Below are 19805 nucleotides of genomic sequence, written 5' to 3'. Positions count from 1 at the left end.
TTAATACATTATCAATAACACATGGGTTAATACATTATCAATAACACATGGGTTAATACATGATCAATAACACATGGGTTAATACATGATCAATAACACATGGGTTAATACATTATCAATAACACATGGGTTAATACATGATCAATAACACATGGGTTAATACATTATCAATAACACATGGGTTAATACATTATCAATAACACATGGGTTAATACATGATCAATAACACATGGGTTAATACATGATCAATAACACATGGGTTAATACATGATCAATAACACATGGGTTAATACATGATCAATAACACATGGGTTAATACATTATCAATAACACATGGGTTAATACATTATCAATAACACATGGGTTAATACATTATCAATAACACATGGGTAGAGAAGTAAACAAGACAAGATCAACAAACAAATATGAACGGTTATGAATAGATATAACAGATATGAATTGATGGTTATGAATAGACATAGCAGGTATGGATGGTTATGAATAGATATAACAGATATGAATTGATGGTTATGAATAGACATAACAGATATGGATGGCTATGAATAGATATAACAGATATGAATTGATGGTTATGAATAGACATAACATATATGGATGGCTATGAGTAGATATAACAGATATGAATTGATGGTTATGAACAGATATAACAGATATTCATGGTTATGAATATAAATAACAGATATGAATGGTTATGAACAGCTATAACAGATATAAATGTATGGTTATGAATAGATATAACAGGTATGGGTGGTTATGAAGAGATATAACAGATATGAATGGTATGAATAGATATAACAGATATGAATGGGGTTCTGAATGAAAAGTTAGATAGAGTGTATTAAACAGTATTTTGACCATAACTGAGAGATGTTGCTCGCTCACTAAAACCAGATGTGACTCACCCAGGTGTTGATCTCTATGACCAGATGCAGAAGGATTGTGAATAAAGACACGGTGTTAATAGGAGTTCCAAACGTGTAGATGTCTATGTCTGATCCATGGTAGGTCTGGAAAAGTGACCATTAACTCATTGTATTTGAAAACGTTTTGAAAACGTTATTGTCCACTGAAATTGACATGTTATACTAGCTATCAGAGGTGACTGTACAGTTCTTCAAGTGTCATTCTTACCCAAAATGGAATGAAGAAGCAAACCAGACTTTGATAGAAGGCGTCCAGCATGGCGATCCAAAATGTAAAGTGATTATATCCCTGAAATCAGAGACACACATTTAAGAGATACGCAATAAAGTACTCATCTATTTACAGATATTACACATCGGGGTCTCACCACCGACACAGATATCGACACAGCAAGCATCTTCTCACCAATAGAAATGAGTTGTGACACCCTGACCTCTGACCCCTAACCCCTTAAACACTGACCTCTGACCCTTGGCCACTCCTGTACAGCTCTGGGAGGCCCAGCAGCGTCTCCGTGGCAAAGTTCCTGTCCATCACTCCGAACATGATGGGCAGGGCGGAGGTGAAGAAGAGGTTATCAGAAGAAGATTATCAGCCAGATGTCAATCATGGACGTCCCCGAGAAACCACAGTAGAACTGGTACCAGAAGTGGAAGTTGACATAGGTCTGGGGGACAGATTAGAAATGGCACAAAGTCCTTACTGGACCTTGAACCAATAAGAAGAAGAATATCTGACTTGGAAGAGATTGTAAGGCGCCTATCAACACGAGGCGCCTATCAACACAAGTGTTTAGATTGGTGTTATGCATTGGTGGTGAATGGACGGGGTGAAATGCCCACCACATTCTTGTAGAAAAAGTAGATGGCCATGTTAGCCAGTCTGCTGTAACACCAGTGACCGTGGACCAGGAGAAACTTCTTCATGTGTTTAAAACAGGAGATGGAGAAGTCACTGGCCATGACAGCCTGGAGACAGAAGATAAACAGAAAAACATGATTGTATTTTTAAATTAAATGTTATAATTTGTTAAGGACTCTTGGAAGATTAGTCCAAATGAGGACTAGAATGTATCCAAATAAAACCTACATCAAATTAAACACACACAGCTCCTTCAATATGTGTTTGGTTGAGTTAAGAATGAGAGAGAATCAAACGCACACAGCTCCTTCAATATGTGTTTGGTTGAGTTTAGAATGAGAGAGAATCAAAATCTTTCATATCCTGGTCCCAGTTGTGTTTGTGCTGTCTTGTCAAATCATATGGTCATTGTCAAGACAGCACAAACAGATCTGGGACCAGGCTATGTCAGAGAATCTTCAGAGTAAAAGCCCTGACACAAACCTGCATGCCCTCCTGTCCCGATATACTGATGCCGACATCAGCTGCTTGGATCATGTTCACGTCATTCGCACCGTCTCCTGAAGTAATCCAGTGGTGACAGACAGAAAGGATCAGCTACACTTAGATTGACTTTAAAACCGCAAAACTATAGACACTAAAGGGGATATCTACAGACATTCCCTTCCTAAACCTAAACCTAAACCTAAACCTAAACCTAAACCTAAACCTGAGGGGAACATTTGGTCGCAGAACTGTTTTAGTTTACAATACATTACACGTTCTTATCTTGACTTCTCATGGATCCATCCTGGGGATCTCTTACCTATAGCCAGGGTCATGACCTTCAGTCTCTCCCTAACCACCTTAACCACGGTGCTCTTCTGTAAAGGCGTGACCCTGCAGCATAGCACAGGGCGGCAGCGCCGAGCTAGCTCCACAAACCGCTCCACCAGGTCTGACTCCAAAGCCATGCCCAGGGTATGCCCATCAATCCCCAGGCCGATGGAGGGGCTGTGGTCCCCTGGACCTCCATACTGCCTCACCTCTTCAAGAGTACAGTCCAGGGTGGACGCACACATTGCCTGGAAAACACATTTTTCAGTTGGCTGTTATTTGTTGGCTGTATTTGTAGGCTGGCTGTTATTTGTTGGCTGCTATTTTTAGGTTGGCTGTTATTTTTGTAGGTTGGCTGTTATTTGTAGGCTGCAATTTATTTCAGAAAGTTACTCCCTTCCTTATACCCTTGTTGACTCCCAAAGGGGAGGAGACACCTTTTTGAAATGTTTAGGAATTACATGCAGCCATAGAAGTTTCTCTGTTGTTGTCGATTAGGGTGGAGTTCTAAGCAGTTGTGTCACATCATTTATTATTAATGTCAGAGAGGGGAGACGTCAAGTCACAGTGCCGTGTGGTTTGTGACCTCAGACCAGCATCAATTACAAGGACGGTGTGCTTCCATGACATTTGTCATCTCTGGCTGTGAATGACTGGAGGAACCTGTTTATAGTGACTGGAGAGTCTTCTACTAGCCTTGAGAACGCAGACGTGGTGAAAATATTGAGGTGATATTCTGCCCACACTAGCCGCACACACTGAACTATGTTAGATATGGCAAGGGGTGTAATACGATTTCTGGAAATCGGTTAGTCATTGTATTACTCTGTATTATGGTGGTTTAGATTGTTCATTACAAAACATATGCTACTCCCCAGTCTGTTCATAAGAAAGGGCTGTTTATTTCCTACGAGGGTTGAATATGATAACTGTGATCATGCCTTGGACATGCATTGGTGTATTACACCTTTGATTAGATCTGTAAGCAGGTTTAATATTGTTCTAGGGGTAATTCCTCCTGGAAGCAGGTTTAATATTGTTTTAGAGGTAAATCCTCCTGTAAGCAGGTTTAATATTGTTCTAGGGGTAATTCCTCCTGTAAGCAGGTTTAATATTGTTCTAGGGGTAATTCCTCCTGGAAGCAGGTTTAATATTGTTCTAGAGGTAAATCCTCCTGTAAGCAGGTTTAATATTGTTCTAGGGGTAATTCCTCCTGTAAGCAGGTGTAATATTGTTCTAGGGGTTAATCCTCCTGTAAGCAGGTTTAATATTGTTCTAGGGGTTAATCCTCCCGTAAGCAGGTTTAATATTGTTCTAGGGGTTAATCCTCCTGTAAGCAGGTTTAATATTGTTCTAGGGGTAATTCCTCCTGTAAGCAGGTTTAATATTGTTGTAGAGGTAATTCCTCCCATCCATCATCAATATGTTGCCCCACCTGAGAGTGGTATGGCAGCACTTGTAGAGACAGAATGTCTCCACTCACACACACGCGCACGCGCACACACACAGAGTTGAGCGCTGATGAGTAATTTCAGCTCAGTCTATTTGAAGCAGAGGGATGATTAGATAGACAGGATGTTATGAAGAGCTCCACTTCCTCCATCTCTCTCTCTCTCTCCTCTCTCCCCTCTCTCTGTCTCTCTCCTCTCTCTCTCTCTCCTCTCTCTCCTCTCTCTCTCTCCTCTCTCTCCTCTCTCTCTCTCCTCTCTTGCCTCTCTCTCTCTCTCCTCTCTCTCCTCTCTCTCTCTCTCCTCTCTCTCCTCTCTCTCTCTCCTCTCTCTCTCTCCTCTCTCTCGCTCTCTCTCTCTCCTCTCTCTCGCCCTCTCTCTTCCCCCTCTCTCCCTCCTCTCTCTCTCCTCTCTCTCTCCTCTCTTGCCTCTCTCTCTCTCTCCTCTCGCTCTCTCTCCCTCTCTCTCCTCTCTCTCTCTCCTCTCTCTCTCTCCTCTCTCTACTCTCTCTCTCCTCTCTCTCTCTCCTCTCTTGCCTCTCTCTCTCTCTCCTCTCGCTCTCTCTCCCTCTCTCTCCTCTCTCTCTCCTCTCTCTCTCTCTCTCTCTCTCCTCTCTCTCTCCTCTCTTGCCTCTCTCTCTCTCCTCTCGCTCTCTCTCCCTCTCTCTCCTCTCTCTCTCTCCTCTCTCTCTCCTCTCTCTCTCCTCTCTTGCCTCTCTCTCTCTCTCCTCTCGCTCTCTCTCCTCTCGCTCGCTCTCTCTCGCTCTCTCTCCTCTCTCTCTCTCTCCTCTCTCTCTCTCTCCTCTCTCTCTCTCCTCTCTCTCCTCTCTCCTCTCTCCTCTCTCTCTCTCTCCTCTCTCTCTCTCCTCTCTCTCTCTCTCTCTCTCTCTCCTCCAAAAGGCCAGGAGATCTTTAATGACCACAGAGGAGCACAGACTAACATCCAACATTGCATTTTTGACTCTGTCTCTTAGATGGAAATGTGAAGATTTGACCTTTTGATGAAATATCAATGTGGTTTAAAAGCTTCGGCCAATTAAATCAGGGCTTGGGAGGGAGGAAGACAAAAAGGTAGAGAGAGACAAAAAGTGCAAGAGAGAGAGAGAGACATGCCAGACTGTCTGCAGCTAACTGTCTGCAGCTAACTGTCTGCTCCACTCAGTGCTTTAAAGAAAACAGGAGAGAAGAGGGGAGATGGCTAAGTGGAATGATTACTAACAAACTTAATACTGTACATCCTGATCCACAGGGGAAAACGGTACAGTGCAGTCTGGGCTGCTGGACATATAGAATACTGTACAGTGCAGTCTGGGCTGCTGGACATATAGAATACTGTACAGTGCAGTCTGGGCTGCTGGACATATAGAATACTGTACAGTGCAGTCTGGGCTGCTGGATAGATAGAATACTGTACAGTGCAGTCTGGGCTGCTGGACATATAGAATACTGTACAGTGCAGTCTGGGCTGCTGGATAGATGGAATACTGTACAGCACAGTCTGGGCTGCTGGATAGATGGAATACTTTACAGCGTAGTGTGGGCTGCTGGATAGATAGAATACTGTGCAGTGCAGTGTGGGCTGCTGGATAGATAGAATACTGTACAGTGCAGTGTGGGCTTCTAGAGGTAAATCCTCCTGTAAGCAGGTTTAATATTGTTCTAGGGGTAATTCCTCCTGTAAGCAGGTTTAATATTGTTCTAGGGGTTAATCCTCCTGTAAGCAGGTTTAATATTGTTCTAGGGGTTAATCCTCCTGTAAGCAGGTTTAATATTGTTCTACGGGTTAATCCTCCTGTAAGCAGGTTTAATATTGTTCTAGAGGTAATTCCTCCTGTAAGCAGGTTTAATATTGTTCTAGGGGTTAATCCTCTTGTAAGCAGGTTTAATATTGTTCTAGGGGTTAATCCTTCCAGTGTAGGCTGCTGGATAGATAGAATAATGTACAGTGTAGTCTGGGCTGCTGGATAGATAGAATACTTTACAGTGCAGTCTGGGCTGCTGGATAAATGAAATACTTTACAGTGCAGTCTGGGCTGCTGGATAAATGAAATACTTTACAGTGCAGTCTGGGCTGCTGGATAGATGGAATACTGTACAATGCAGTCTGGGCTGCTGGATAAATGAAATACTTTACAGTGCATTCTGGGCTGCTGGATGAATGAAATACTTTACAGTGCAGTCTGGGCTGCTGGATAAATGAAATACTTTACAGTGCAGTCTGGGCTGCTGGATAAATGAAATACTTTACAGTGCAGTCTGGGCTGCTAGATAGATGGAATACTTTACAGTGCAGTCTGGGCTGCTGGATAGATGGAATACTTTACAGTGCAGTCCGGGATGCTGGATAGAATGAAGATAGATCGAATACTGTACAGTGCAGTGTGGGCTGCTGGATAGATGGGATACTTTACAGTGCAGTCTGGGCTGCTGGATAGATGGAATACTGTACAGTGCAGTCCGGGCTGCTGGATAGATGGAAGATAGATGGAATACTGTACAGTGCAGTCTGGGCTGCTGGATAGATGGAATACTTTACAGTGCAGTCTGGGCTGCTGGATAGATGGAAGATAGATGGAATACTGTACAGTGCAGTCTGGGCTGCTGGATAGATGGAATACTGTACAGTGCAGTCTGGGCTGCTGGATAGATGGAATACTGTACAGTGCAGTCTGGGCTGCTGGATAGATGGAATACTGTACAGTGCAGTCCGGGCTGCTGGATAGATGGAAGATAGATGGAATACTGTACAGTGCAGTCTGGGCTGCTGGATAGATGGAATACTGTACAGTGCAGTCTGGGCTGCTGGATAGATGGAATACTGTACAGTGCAGTCTGGGCTGCTGGATAGATGGAAGATAGATGGAATACTGTACAGTGCAGTCTGGGCTGCTGGATAGATGGAAGATAGATGGAATACTCTACAGTGCAGTCTGGGCTGCTGGATAGATGGAATACTGTACAGTGCAGTCTGGGCTGCTGGATAGATGGAATACTGTACAGTGCAGTCTGGGCTGCTGGATAGATGGAATACTGTACAGTGCAGTCCGGGCTGCTGGATAGATGGAAGATAGATGGAATACTGTACAGTGCAGTCTGGGCTGCTGGATAGATGGAAGATAGATGGAATACTCTACAGTGCAGTCTGGGCTGCTGGATAGATGGAATACTGTACAGTGCAGTCTGGGCTGCTGGATAGATGGAATACTGTACAGTGCAGTCTGGGCTGCTGGATAGATGGAATACTGTACAGTGCAGTCTGGGCTGCTGCATAGATGGAATACTGTACAGTGCAGTCTGGGCTGCTGGATAGATGGAATACTTTACAGTGCAGTCTGGGCTGCTGGATAGATGAAATACTCTACAGTGCAGTCCAGGCTGCTGGATAGATGGAATACTGTACATTGCAGTCTGGGCTGCTGGATAGATGGAATACTGTACAGTGCAGTCTGGGCTGCTGGATAGATGGAATACTTTACAGTGCAGTCTGGGCTGCTGGATAGATGGAATACTGTACAGTGCAGTCTGGGCTGCTGGATAGATGGAAAACTGTACAGTGCAGTCTGGGCTGCTGGATAGATGGAATAGGAGCTGTAGCTTTCCGCCCTGGCTGCCCATGAACTGTGGAAATAGGATGTTCTATCAAAACTCATTACACTTCGAACCTGTTACTCTAATACCAAGACAGCAGTAGGAAGAAGCTGTGCCACGAAGGTGCTTGTTTCAATGAATCTCACAGAAACAGAAGCGCAACAACAGACCATGTAATTTCTAAGGAAATGCCGGACTTTAACTAGAGTAAATGTCGTGTCCCCCAGTGATGTGAACTGAACTGCAGAGCTCATCCAAATCAATCCATCACTGTCCATCCGTCCCTACCTTGTCTCTGTGTGTGTATGTGCGTGTGTGTGTGTGTGTGTGTATGTGTGTGTATGTGTGTGTGTGTGTATGTGTGTGTATGTGTGTGTGTGTGTGTATGTGTATGTGTATGTGTGTGTGTGTGTGTGTGTGTGTGTATGTGTGTGTATGTGTGTGTGTGTGTGTGTGTGTGTGTGTGTGTGTGTGTGTGTGTGTGTGTGTGTGTGTGTGTGTGTGTGTGTGTGTGTGTGTGTGTGTGTGTGTGTGTGTGTGTGTGTGTGTGTGTGTGTGTGTGTGTGTGTGTGTGTGTGTGTGTGTGTGGTTCCCTACCTTGTTGTTGGTTCTCATGTTGATAACTAGATCTCCCTGGTCCAGCAGCCTGCAGGCGTACCCTGTCAGAACCCACACCTGGATCCCTGCCTCTCTCAGGGTCATGATGGTGTCAGGAACACTGTCCTGCAGACGGTCCTCTATACCCGTGGCCCCTGGGGGACGAACACACGTCCACGGAGGTTTCAGTGATGTTGGATTTATTTAGGACCAGGCAACGCAAATAAGGATGCAGTCACAGACACCTGCACACATATTCAAATATAGGAATTTATTCAAATATTCAAATATAGGAATTTATTCAAATATTCAAATATAGGAATTTTTTATTATTCATTCTTTTACTTTTGACACTTAAGTATATTTTAGCAACTACATTTTTACAGACATTTACTCAAGTAGTATTTTACTGGGTGACTTTCACTTTTACTTGACTCATTTTCTATTAAAGATATCTTTACTTTTACTCAAGTATGAGAATTGGCAACTTTTTCTACCACTGAGGAAAACCACTGAGGAAGACCCTGAGGAAACTGATCATCCAATCAACAACTCCGGTCTGCCTGTCATTGCACCACAAGGGGCATGCCCAATAGAAATGACTGTTTTGACCTTCCCATCCTGAGTTCATGGGACAGCCCGCTGGCCTCTCTCGTACTTCCCCGGCCCAATCAAGAACTCTGGGTAATCAAATTAACGAGGGCGTTTCTCCCCATGCCGTGCCATGCCAAGTGTGTGTGTGTGTGTGTGTGTGTGTGTGTGTGTGTGTGTGTGTGTGTGTGTGTGTGTGTGTGTGTGTGTGTGTGTGTGTGTGTGTGTGTGTGTGTGTGTGTGTGTGTGTGTGGTTAATTTAGTAAAAAGGGACCTAGACATTTTGTCTGGAGCCTCAAAGAGCAATTAGGTAAATTAACACTGACCACTGATGAGAGAGAAGGAGAACGTTTTGGCCAATAACGTTTCCAGCGAGGACAGAGCACGTATATAATTGAAGATAAATCTGAGAAGCAGATAGATAAAGAGGCAGACTAATTTAATTGATGGCTCTGCTGAAATACATAAATTGGATTTCTCTTCACTGCATACCTCACTGTTTCTACTGCCAGATATCTGGACTGCAGGGCAGTACTATAGCCTTACTGCCATATATCTGGACTGCAGGGCAGTACTATAGCCTTACTGCCAGATATCTGGACTGCAGGGCAGTACTATAGTACTACTGCCAGATATCTGGACTGCAGGGCAGTACTATAGCCTTACTGCCAGATATCTGGACTGCAGGGCAGTACTATAGCCTTACTGCCAGATATCTGGACTGCAGGGCAGTACTATAGCCTTACTGCCAGATATCTGGACTGCAGGGCAGTACTATAGCCTTACTGCCAGATATCTGGACTGCAGGGCAGTACTCTACCCTACAGATATCCTATAAGTAAAATGTACTTCCTAGAAATTATGTTCTGATAAATTTGTATCAGGATCTATCAGGATCTATCACGAAGGCAGCCTTTAATTTAGGAAGGTTTAATATTATGATCAAGATCAAATATTGATATATAACCTGCGGTCTTAGAAGTTAAGGTCACAAAACCATCTCCCTCTCACCCTCCTTTCCTCCCTCTCTTCCTCCACTCTTCCTCCTCGCTTCTCCTCCTTCCCTCCTCTGCATCCCATCTCCCTCTCTCCCCCCTTTCCTCCACTCCCCCTCCTCGTTTCTCCTCCTTCCCTCCTCCGTATCCCATCTCCCTCTCTCCCCCGTTCCTCTCCCTCTTCCTCCACTCTTCCTCCTAGCTTCTCCTCCTTCCCTCCTCCACATCCCATCTCCCTCTCTCCCCTCGTTCCTCCCCCTCTTCCTCCACTCTTCCTCCTCGCTTCTCCTCCTTCCCTCCTCTGCATCCCATCTCCCTCTCTCCCCCCGTTCCTCTCCCTCTTCCTCCACTCTTCCTCCTCGCTTCTCCTCCTTCCCTCCTCTGCATCCCATCTCCCTCTCTCCTACACCAAGTCAGGGTCACAGTGAAGAGAAAAGAACGGAGGAGAGGAACGGAACACTTGGTACAGAGCACGACTCACTCTCCGTCTTTGCGCCTGAGCCTGCGTTGCCGTGGAAACCACCACCGTGTTGCAGACAGCGAGAGCCAGGAAGAAGTCAAGGTAGAGCTCTGTTTCCTGGCAGTGGCGTATCCCTGTGCCACCAGTCCCGTCACCACCACCCCTCAGAACACGCTGAAGTAGCTTTCTGCCCGCCACCACCTCTGTGTCCTGTACACAGAACGGACAGGGGGACAGAATGAAACACCATACTGTTCTACTGTACCTCTATGGGACGAGGTTGGTTATAAAAGTATTCATGCCGTAAGGGCTGTGGAGTACAGCGCCTTCAGAAAGGTTTTTCCAAATGTTGTTGAGTTACAGCCTGAATTTAAAATTGATTCAATTTAGTATTTTTTTGTCTCACTTTTTTTGTTACTACACCCACAATGTCAAAGTGGAAATATGTTTGCTGCTACCTACTGCTGCAATCTACTACTGCTATCTACTGCTGCTATCGACTGCAATCTACAGCTGCTACAGTACTGACTGCTATCAACTGCTGCTATGTACTGCTATCTGCTGCTGCTATCTACTACTGCTACCTACCGCTGCTACCTACCGCTGCTACCTACTGCTGCTATGTACTGCTATCTGCTGAAATCTACTACTGCTACCTACTGCTGCTACCTACCGCTGCTACCTACCGCTGCTACCTACCGCTGCTACCTGCCGCTGCTACCTGCCGCTGCTATCTACCGCTGCTACCTACCGCTGCTACCTACCGCTGCTACCTACCGCTGCTACCTACCGCTGCTATCTACCGCTGCTACCTACCGCTGCTATCTACCGCTGCTACCTGCCGCTGCTACCTGCCGCTGCTATCTACCGCTGCTATCTACCGCTGCTACCTGCCGCTGCTACCTGCCGCTGCTACCTACCGCTGCTACCTACCGCTGCTATCTACCGCTGCTACCTACCGCTGCTACCTACCGCTGCTATCTACCGCTGCTATCTACCGCTGCTACCTACCGCTGCTACCTACCGCTGCTACCTACCGCTGCTACCTACCGCTGCTATCTACCGCTGCTACCTACCGCTGCTATCTACCGCTGCTATCTACCGCTGCTACCTACCGCTGCTATCTACCGCTGCTACCTACCGCTGCTACCTACAGCTGCTATCTACTGCTGCTATCTACTGCTGCTATCTACCGCTGCTACCTACCGCTGCTACCTACCGCTGCTACCTACCGCTGCTATCTACCGCTGCTACCTACCGCTGCTACCTACCGCTGCTACCTACCGCTGCTACCTACCGCTGCTATCTACCGCTGCTACCTACCGCTGCTACCTACCGCTGCTACCTACCGCTGCTACCTACCGCTGCTACCTACCGCTGCTACCTACCGCTGCTATCTACCGCTGCTACCTACCGCTGCTACCTACCGCTGCTACCTACCGCTGCTATCTACCGCTGCTATCTACCGCTGCTACCTACCGCTGCTACCTACCGCTGCTATCTACCGCTGCTACCTACCGCTGCTACCTACCGCTGCTACCTACCGCTGCTACCTACCGCTGCTACCTACCGCTGCTACCTACCGCTGCTACCTACCGCTGCTACCTACCGCTGCTATCTACCGCTGCTACCTACCGCTGCTATCTACCGCTGCTATCTACCGCTGCTACCTACCGCTGCTACCTACCGCTGCTATCTACCGCTGCTATCTACCGCTGCTATCTACCGCTGCTACCTACCGCTGCTATCTACCGCTGCTACCTACCGCTGCTACCTACCGCTGCTACCTACCGCTGCTACCTACCGCTGCTATCTACCGCTGCTATCTACCGCTGCTACCTACCGCTGCTACCTACCGCTGCTATCTACCGCTGCTATCTACCGCTGCTATCTACCGCTGCTACCTACCGCTGCTATCTACCGCTGCTACCTACCGCTGCTATCTACCGCTGCTACCTACCGCTGCTACCTACCGCTGCTACCTACCGCTGCTACCTACCGCTGCTACCTACCGCTGCTACCTACAGCTGCTACCTACCGCTGCTATCTACCGCTGCTACCTACCGCTGCTATCTACCGCTGCTACCTACCGCTGCTACCTACCGCTGCTACCTACCGCTGCTACCTACCGCTGCTACCTACCGCTGCTATCTACCGCTGCTACCTACCGCTGCTACCTACCGCTGCTACCTACCGCTGCTACCTACCGCTGCTACCTACCGCTGCTATCTACCGCTGCTACCTACCGCTGCTACCTACCGCTGCTATCTACCGCTGCTATCTACCGCTGCTACCTACCGCTGCTACCTACCGCTGCTATCTACCGCTGCTACCTACCGCTGCTACCTACCGCTGCTACCTACCGCTGCTACCTACCGCTGCTATCTACCGCTGCTACCTACCGCTGCTATCTACCGCTGCTACCTACCGCTGCTATCTACCGCTGCTACCTACCGCTGCTATCTACCGCTGCTATCTACCGCTGCTATCTACCGCTGCTACCTACCGCTGCTATCTACCGCTGCTACCTACCGCTGCTACCTACCGCTGCTACCTACTGCTGTATATCTGGATGACAATGAATACTGTATACCTGTTTCCCAAATCACACCCATTCCCTACGGGTCCTGGTCTAAAGTAGTACTGTAGATTGGGAACAAAGTGCCATTTGGGATTCATGACTAATCTGGCTCATGGTTATTGGCAATGTGATGTAATGTGATGTTGATGTGATGTTGATGTGATGTAATGTGATGTTGATGTGATGTTGATGTGATGTAATGTGATGATGTGATGTTGATATGATGGTGATGTTGATGTGATATAATGTGATGTTGATGTGATGTTGATATGATGTTGATGTGATGTTGATATGATGTTGATGTTGATGTGATGTAATGTGATGTTGATGTGATGTTGATGTGATGTTGATGTGATGTTGATATGATGTTGATGTTGATGTGATGTAATGTGATGTAATGTGATGTTGATGTGATGTGATGTTGATGTGATGTTGATGTTGATGTTAATGTGATGTGATGTAATGTTGATGTTAATGTGATGTGATGTAATGTGATGTTGATGTGATGTTGATGTGATGTAATGTGATGTTGATGTAATGTTGATGTGATGTTGATGTGATGTGATGTTGATGTGATGTAGTGTGATGTTGATGTGATGTTGATGTGATGTGATGTAGTGTGATGTTAATGTGATGTTGATGGTAATGTGATGTGATGTAATGTGATGTTGATGTGATGTAATGTGATGTTGATGTGATGTTCATATGATGTTGATCTGATGTTGATGTGATGTTGATGTGATGTGGGGTGATGTTGATGTGATGGTGATGTGATGTGATGTCGTGTGATGTTGATGTGATGTAGTGTGATGTTGATGTGATGTTGATGTGATGTTGACGTTGATGTGATGTTGATGTGATGTAATGTTGATGTGATGTAATGTTGATGTTGATGTGATGTAATGTTGATGTGATGTTGATGTGATGTGATGTTGATGTGATATCAGTAGCCTATGGCATCATGTTGCTCAGCATGACCATATGTGCAACCTCAGATACGGCAAAGGGACACACCCACCCACACACCCACTGACCACAGAGTCATAAAAACATTATATGCTGTGTTTTAGGTCAATTTATTTTAAGCATTTTACCATTCAAAACTTTCTTGCTTGAGCGGTATGGATACATTGGGTACTCAGCCTAACAAATACATTGTTTCTATTGTTGTTGTTGTTATTGTTATCATAAAGCTATAATCTCACCAGTGGACTGCTGAATGCTACTTCCCCCTGGGCACTTCCTTCCTTGTTCCTGTGAGGTCGCTGGGCGCCATGGCAACATTGTATTACTTCTGGGTCATGGTCATGGTTGTCTTCCAGGGTCCATCCTGTCCTCAAGGGGAGTGGTCTCTGGTGGAAGAGGACCTCTTCCTCTGTGTCATCAGCCTCCCCAAGGACAGCCAGACGGACGTCTGCAGAGGAGAGACAAAACATATTTACTGTACTCACTCAGTTAGTATAAGCTGGGCCCATGTCTGTTTGTACTGTAGAGCCAACTCCTGTTGATGTTTAATGATCATAGGAGTTGGCTAGACAGCATACACAGATCCTGGAGCAGATTACACTCAGTAGACTACAGAACCAGATGAAACTAGAAAGGGTCCCTTTTCATCATTACTGGTTCTAGAACCCCTAATTAAAACTGCATCAGCATTTCAGGGGCCTAGCTCAAGGCCAGAGCCCCACAATATTCTGTTTAGTCTTCAAAAACCTTTGAATGTTCTGAGAGATATAAGGAAACATTGGGTTGATAACAAGAGAGAGGTGGATTCCCATAGCAGTTCCTGCTAAACTGTAGTCCAGATGGTTGAAACCAGGGTTAAAGTTGGTAAGCCAACGGGGGTTTGTGGAACTTGTGATGAGGATGCGTAAAGGCTCACTCCTTCATTTGTTTATACCATCAAAGACTGAACCACCAACAAACATCAATGCTGAAGCAAGTCACATAAAAAATACCTAAAAAAACAACTAAGTAGACAACTAGTGGAAGAGCTCAAATTACATCCAGTAACCTTGACGATCACAATCAACCAATGTCTTCATAGTCCCAACTGGGTAGAAAGGTCCTCGGATGCTATTTGAACAGCAGGGCATGTTCAACTGCTTTCAGTTCCCATTGTTTCTCTACAGTTCAACTGCTTTCAGTTCCCATTGTTTCTCTACGGTTCAACTGCTTTCAGTTCCCATTGTTTCTCTACAGTTCAACTGCTTTCAGTTCCCATTGTTTCTCTACGGTTCAACTGCTTTCAGTTCCCATTGTTTCTCTACAGTTCAACTGCTTTCAGTTCCCATTGTTTCTCTACGGTTCAACTGCTTTCAGTTCCCATTGTTTCTCTACAGTTCAACTGCTTTCAGTTCCCATTGTTTCTCTACGGTTCAACTGCTTTCAGTTCCCATTGTTTCTCTACAGTTCCCATTGTTTCTCTACGGTTCAACTGCTTTCAGTTCCCATTGTTTCTCTACGGTTCAACTGCTTTCAGTTCCCATTGTTTCTCTACAGTTCCCATTGTTTCTCTACGGTTCAACTGCTTTCAGTTCCCATTGTTTCTCTACGGTTCAACTGCTTTCAGTTCCCATTGTTTCTCCACGGTTCAACTGCTTTCAGTTCCCATTGTTTCTCTACGGTTCAACTGCTTTCAGTTCCCATTGTTTCTCTACGGTTCAACTGCTTTCAGTTCCCATTGTTTCTCTACGGTTCAACTGCTTTCAGTTCCCATTGTTTCTCTACAGTTCAACTGCTTTCAGTTCCCATTGTTTCTCTACGGTTCAACTGCTTTCAGTTCCCATTGTTTCTCTACAGTTCCCATTGTTTCTCTACGGTTCAACTGCTTTCAGTTCCCATTGTTTCTCTACGGTTCAACTGCTTTCAGTTCCCATTGTTTCTCTACGGTTCAACTGCTTTCAGTTCCCATTGTTTCTCTACGGTTCAACTGCTTTCAGTTCCCATTGTTTCTCTACGGTTCAACTGCTTTCAGTTCCCATTGTTTCTCTACGGTTCAACTGCTTTCAGTTCCCATTGTTTCTCTACGGTTCAACTGCTTTCAGTTCCCATTGTTTCTCTACAGTTCCCATTGTTTCTTTACAGTTCCCATTGTTTCTCTACAGTTCCCATTGTTTCTTTACAGTTCCCACTGTTTCTTTACAGTTCCCATTGTTTCTTTACAGTTCCCATTGTTTCTTTACAGTTCCCATTGTTTGTTTACAGTTCCCATTGTTTCTTTACAGTTCCCATTGTTTGTTTACGGTTCCCATTGTTTCTTTACAGTTCCCATTGTTTCTTTACAGTTCCCATTGTTTCTTTACAGTTCCCATTGTTTCTCTACAGTTCCCATTGTTTCTTTACAGTTCCCATTGTTTCTTTACGGTTCCCATTGTTTCTTTACGGTTCCCATTGTTTCTTTACGGTTCCCATTGTTTCTTTACGGTTCCCATTGTTTGTTTACAGTTCCCATTGTTTCTTTACAGTTCCCATTGTTTCTTTACAGTTCCCATTGTTTCTTTACAGTTCCCATTGTTTCTTTACGGTTCCCATTGTTTCTTTACGGTTTCCATTGTTTCTCTACGGTTCCCATTGTTTCTTTACAGTTCCCATTGTTTCTTTACAGTTCCCATTGTTTCTTTACAGTTCCCATTGTTTCTTTACAGTTCCCATTGTTTCTTTACAGTTCCCATTGTTTCTTTACAGTTCCAGTTGTTTCTTTACAGTTCCCATTGTTTCTTTACGGTTCCAGTTGTTTCTTTACAGTTCCCATTGTTTCATTACGCTTCCAGTTGTTTGTTTACAGTTCCCATTGTTTGTTTACAGTTCCCATTGTTTGTTTACGGTTCCCATTGTTTGTTTACAGTTCCCATTGTTTCTTTACAGTTCCCATTGTTTCTTTACAGTTCCCATTGTTTCTTTACAGTTCCCATTGTTTCTTTACAGTTCCAGTTGTTTCTTTACAGTTCCCATTGTTTCTTTACGGTTCCCATTGTTTCTTTACAGTTCCAGTTGTTTCTTTACAGTTCCCATTGTTTCTTTACGGTTCCAGTTGTTTCTTTACAGTTCCCATTGTTTCATTACGCTTCCAGTTGTTTGTTTACAGTTCCCATTGTTTGTTTACAGTTCCCATTGTTTGTTTACAGTTCCCATTGTTTCTTTACAGTTCCCACTGTTTCTTTACAGTTCCCACTGTTTCTTTACAGTTCCCACTGTTTCTTTACAGTTCCCATTGTTTGTTTACAGTTCCCATTGTTTGTTTACAGTTCCCATTGTTTCTTTACAGTTCCCATTGTTTCTTTACAGTTCCCATTGTTTCTTTACCATTCTCATTGTGTGCATACTCGGTTCCCATGATGGGGCATCTTCTGAACACCATCTTGTTCTCTGTGAGGGTACCAGTCTTGTCGGAGAAAACGTACTGAATCTGTCTCAGGTCCTCAGTGATGTTGAGGGTTCTACACTGGACTCCGCTGTCTGTCTCTTCATCATACAGGTCAATGTCGTTAGTGATGAAGAACACCTGACCCGCCTTCACTATTTCAATGGATACGTACAAGGAGATGGGAATCAGGATCTGGAGGAGAAGGAAGAGAGGAGGGAGGAAGAGAAGGAAGAGATGAGGGAGGCAGGGAGGGAGGGAGGAAGAGAGGAAGGAAGGAAGGAAGGGATGAGGGAGAGAGGAAGAGAGGAGGGAGAGAGGAAGAGAGGAGGGAGGAAGGAAGAGAGGAAGGAAGAGAGGAAGGAAGAGAGGAAGGAAGAGAGGAAGGAAGGAAGGAAGGAAGGAAGGAAGGAAGGAAGGAAGGAAGGAAGGAAGGAAGGAAGGAAGGAAAAGGGTTGATGGTTGTCCAACAGTCACAGTCAGAGTGCACACTCAAACTCACAGACACACAAATGCTTTATGGCTGTTCACCGATCATGATGTTTCTCCCAACACAAACACATACACACACACTCTCTCTCTACCTGCAGTAGTATGATCATAGTGAAGAACATGTAGAAGCTAGACAGAGGGGGCGGGTCCAGATGACCATGGCTGTCTGGTATCAGGAAGAGAGGCATGCTGGGAAACAACTCCAGCCAGATGTAATGACCTGTTTGGGGAAGGAGAGGGGAAAAGGAGGGAGGGAGAAGGGGAAGAAGGGGTGAGAGAACGGAGTGAAAGGAAGTAGAAGAGGAAGGACAAGGAATGGAGTAAAAGGAGGTGAGAAAGGACAAGAGGAGAGGAGGGTAAGAACAGGAGGAGAAGAGGGTAAGAACAGGAGGAGAGGAGAGGAGGGTAAGAACAGGAGGAGAGGAGAAGAGGGTAAGAACAGGAGGAGAAGAAGGTGAGTTTAGGAGGAGAGGAGGGTAAGAACAGTAGGAGAGGAGAGGAGGGTAAGAACAGGAGGAGAGGAGAAGAGGGTAAGAACAGGAGGAGAGGAGAAGAGGGTAAGAACAGGAGAGGAGGGTAAGAACAGGAGGAGAGGAGGGTAATAACAGGAAGAGAGGAGGGTAAGAACAGGAGGAGAGGAGAAGAGGGTAAGAACAGGAAGAGAGGAGAGGAGGGTAAGAACAGGAAGAGAGGAGGGTAAGAACAGGAGGAGAGGAGGTTAAGAACAGGAGGAGAGGAGGGTAAGAACAGGAGGAGAGGAGAGGAGGGTAAGAACAGGAAGAGAGGAGGGTAATAACAGGAGGAGAGGAGGGTAAGAACAGGAGGAGAGGAGAGGAGGGTAATAACAGGAAGAGAGGAGGGTAATAACAGGAGGAGAGGAGAGGAGGGTAAGAACAGGAGGAGAGGAGAGGAGGGTAAGAACAGGAGGAGAGGAGAGGAGGGTAAGAACAGGAAGAGAGGAGGGTAATAACAGGAGGAGAGGAGGGTAAGAACAGGAGGAGAGGAGAGGAGGGTAAGAACAGGAAGAGAGGAGGGTAAGAACAGGAGAGGAGGTTAAGAACAGGAGGAGAGGAGGGTAAGAACAGGAGGAGAGGAGGGTAAGAACAGGAAGAGAGGAGAAGAGGGTAAGAACAGGAGGAGAGGATGGTAAGAACAGGAGGAGAGGAGAGGAGGGTAAGAACAGGAGGAGAGGAGAGGAGGGTAAGAACAAGAGGAGAGGAGGGTAAGAACAGGAGGAGAGGAGGGTAAGAACAGGAGGAGAGGAGAGGAGGGTAAGAACAGGAAGCGAGGAGAAGAGGGTAAGAACAGGAGGAGAGGAGGGTAAGAACAGGAGGAGAGGAGGGTAAGAACAGGAGGAGAGGAGGGTAAGAACAGGAGGAGAGGAGAGGAGGGTAAGAACAGGAAGAGAGGAGAAGAGGGTAAGAACAGGAGGAGAGGAGGGTAAGAACAGGAGGAGAGGAGGGTAAGAACAGGAGGAGAGGAGGGTAAGAACAGGAGGAGAGGAGGGTAAGAACAGGAGGAGAGGAGAGGAGGGTAATAACAGGAAGAGAGGAGAAGAGGGTAAGAACAGGAGGAGAGGAGGGTAAGAACAGGAGGAGAGGAGAGGAGGGTAAGAACAGGAGGAGAAGAGGGTAAGAACAGAAGGAGAGGTGGGTAAGAACAGGAGGAGAGGAGGGTAAGAACAGGAGGAGAGGAGGGTAATAACAGGAAGAGAGGAGAAGAGGGTAAGAACAGGAGGACAGGAGGGTAAGAACAGGAGGAGAGGAGAGGAGGGTAAGAACAGGAGGAGAGGAGGGTAAGAACAGGAGAGGAGGGTAAGAACAGGAGGAGAGGAGGGTAAGAACAGGAGGAGAGGAGGGTAATAACAGGAGGAGAGGAGGGTAATAACAGGAGGAGAGGAGAGGAGGGTAAAGAACAGGAGGAGAGGAGAAGAGGGTAAGAACAGGAGGAGAGGAGGGTAATAACAGGAAGAGAGGAGAAGAGGGTAAGAACAGGAGGAGAGGAGGGTAAGAACAGGAGGAGAGGAGGGTAATAACAGGAGGAGAGGAGGGTAATAACAGGGGGAGAGG

General features: G+C 45.8%; 1 protein-coding gene and 1 pseudogene across 1 annotated transcript; both read right to left on the bottom strand.

Moving 5' to 3' along the window:
- Positions 1-902: 902 nt before the first annotated feature.
- On the bottom strand, positions 903-8562 carry LOC129827212 (phospholipid-transporting ATPase VB-like). Its single transcript, XM_055887949.1, is given in 8 exon segments — positions 903-1028; positions 1153-1233; positions 1408-1524; positions 1526-1612; positions 1788-1913; positions 2290-2366; positions 2612-2870; positions 8255-8562. Coding segments are annotated over 8 exon segments (978 nt in total). The 5' UTR covers positions 8360-8562.
- The window catches only part of LOC129827210 (phospholipid-transporting ATPase VB-like), a 27312-nt pseudogene continuing 15901 nt past the window's right edge, over positions 8395-19805 (bottom strand).

Source organism: Salvelinus fontinalis, chromosome 29, assembly GCF_029448725.1.
Source record: "Salvelinus fontinalis isolate EN_2023a chromosome 29, ASM2944872v1, whole genome shotgun sequence".
Taxonomy (NCBI): Eukaryota; Metazoa; Chordata; class Actinopteri; order Salmoniformes; family Salmonidae; genus Salvelinus; species Salvelinus fontinalis.
The sequence above is the reverse complement of the archived record's forward strand: the minus strand, read 5'-3'. Positions and strand labels throughout refer to the sequence as shown.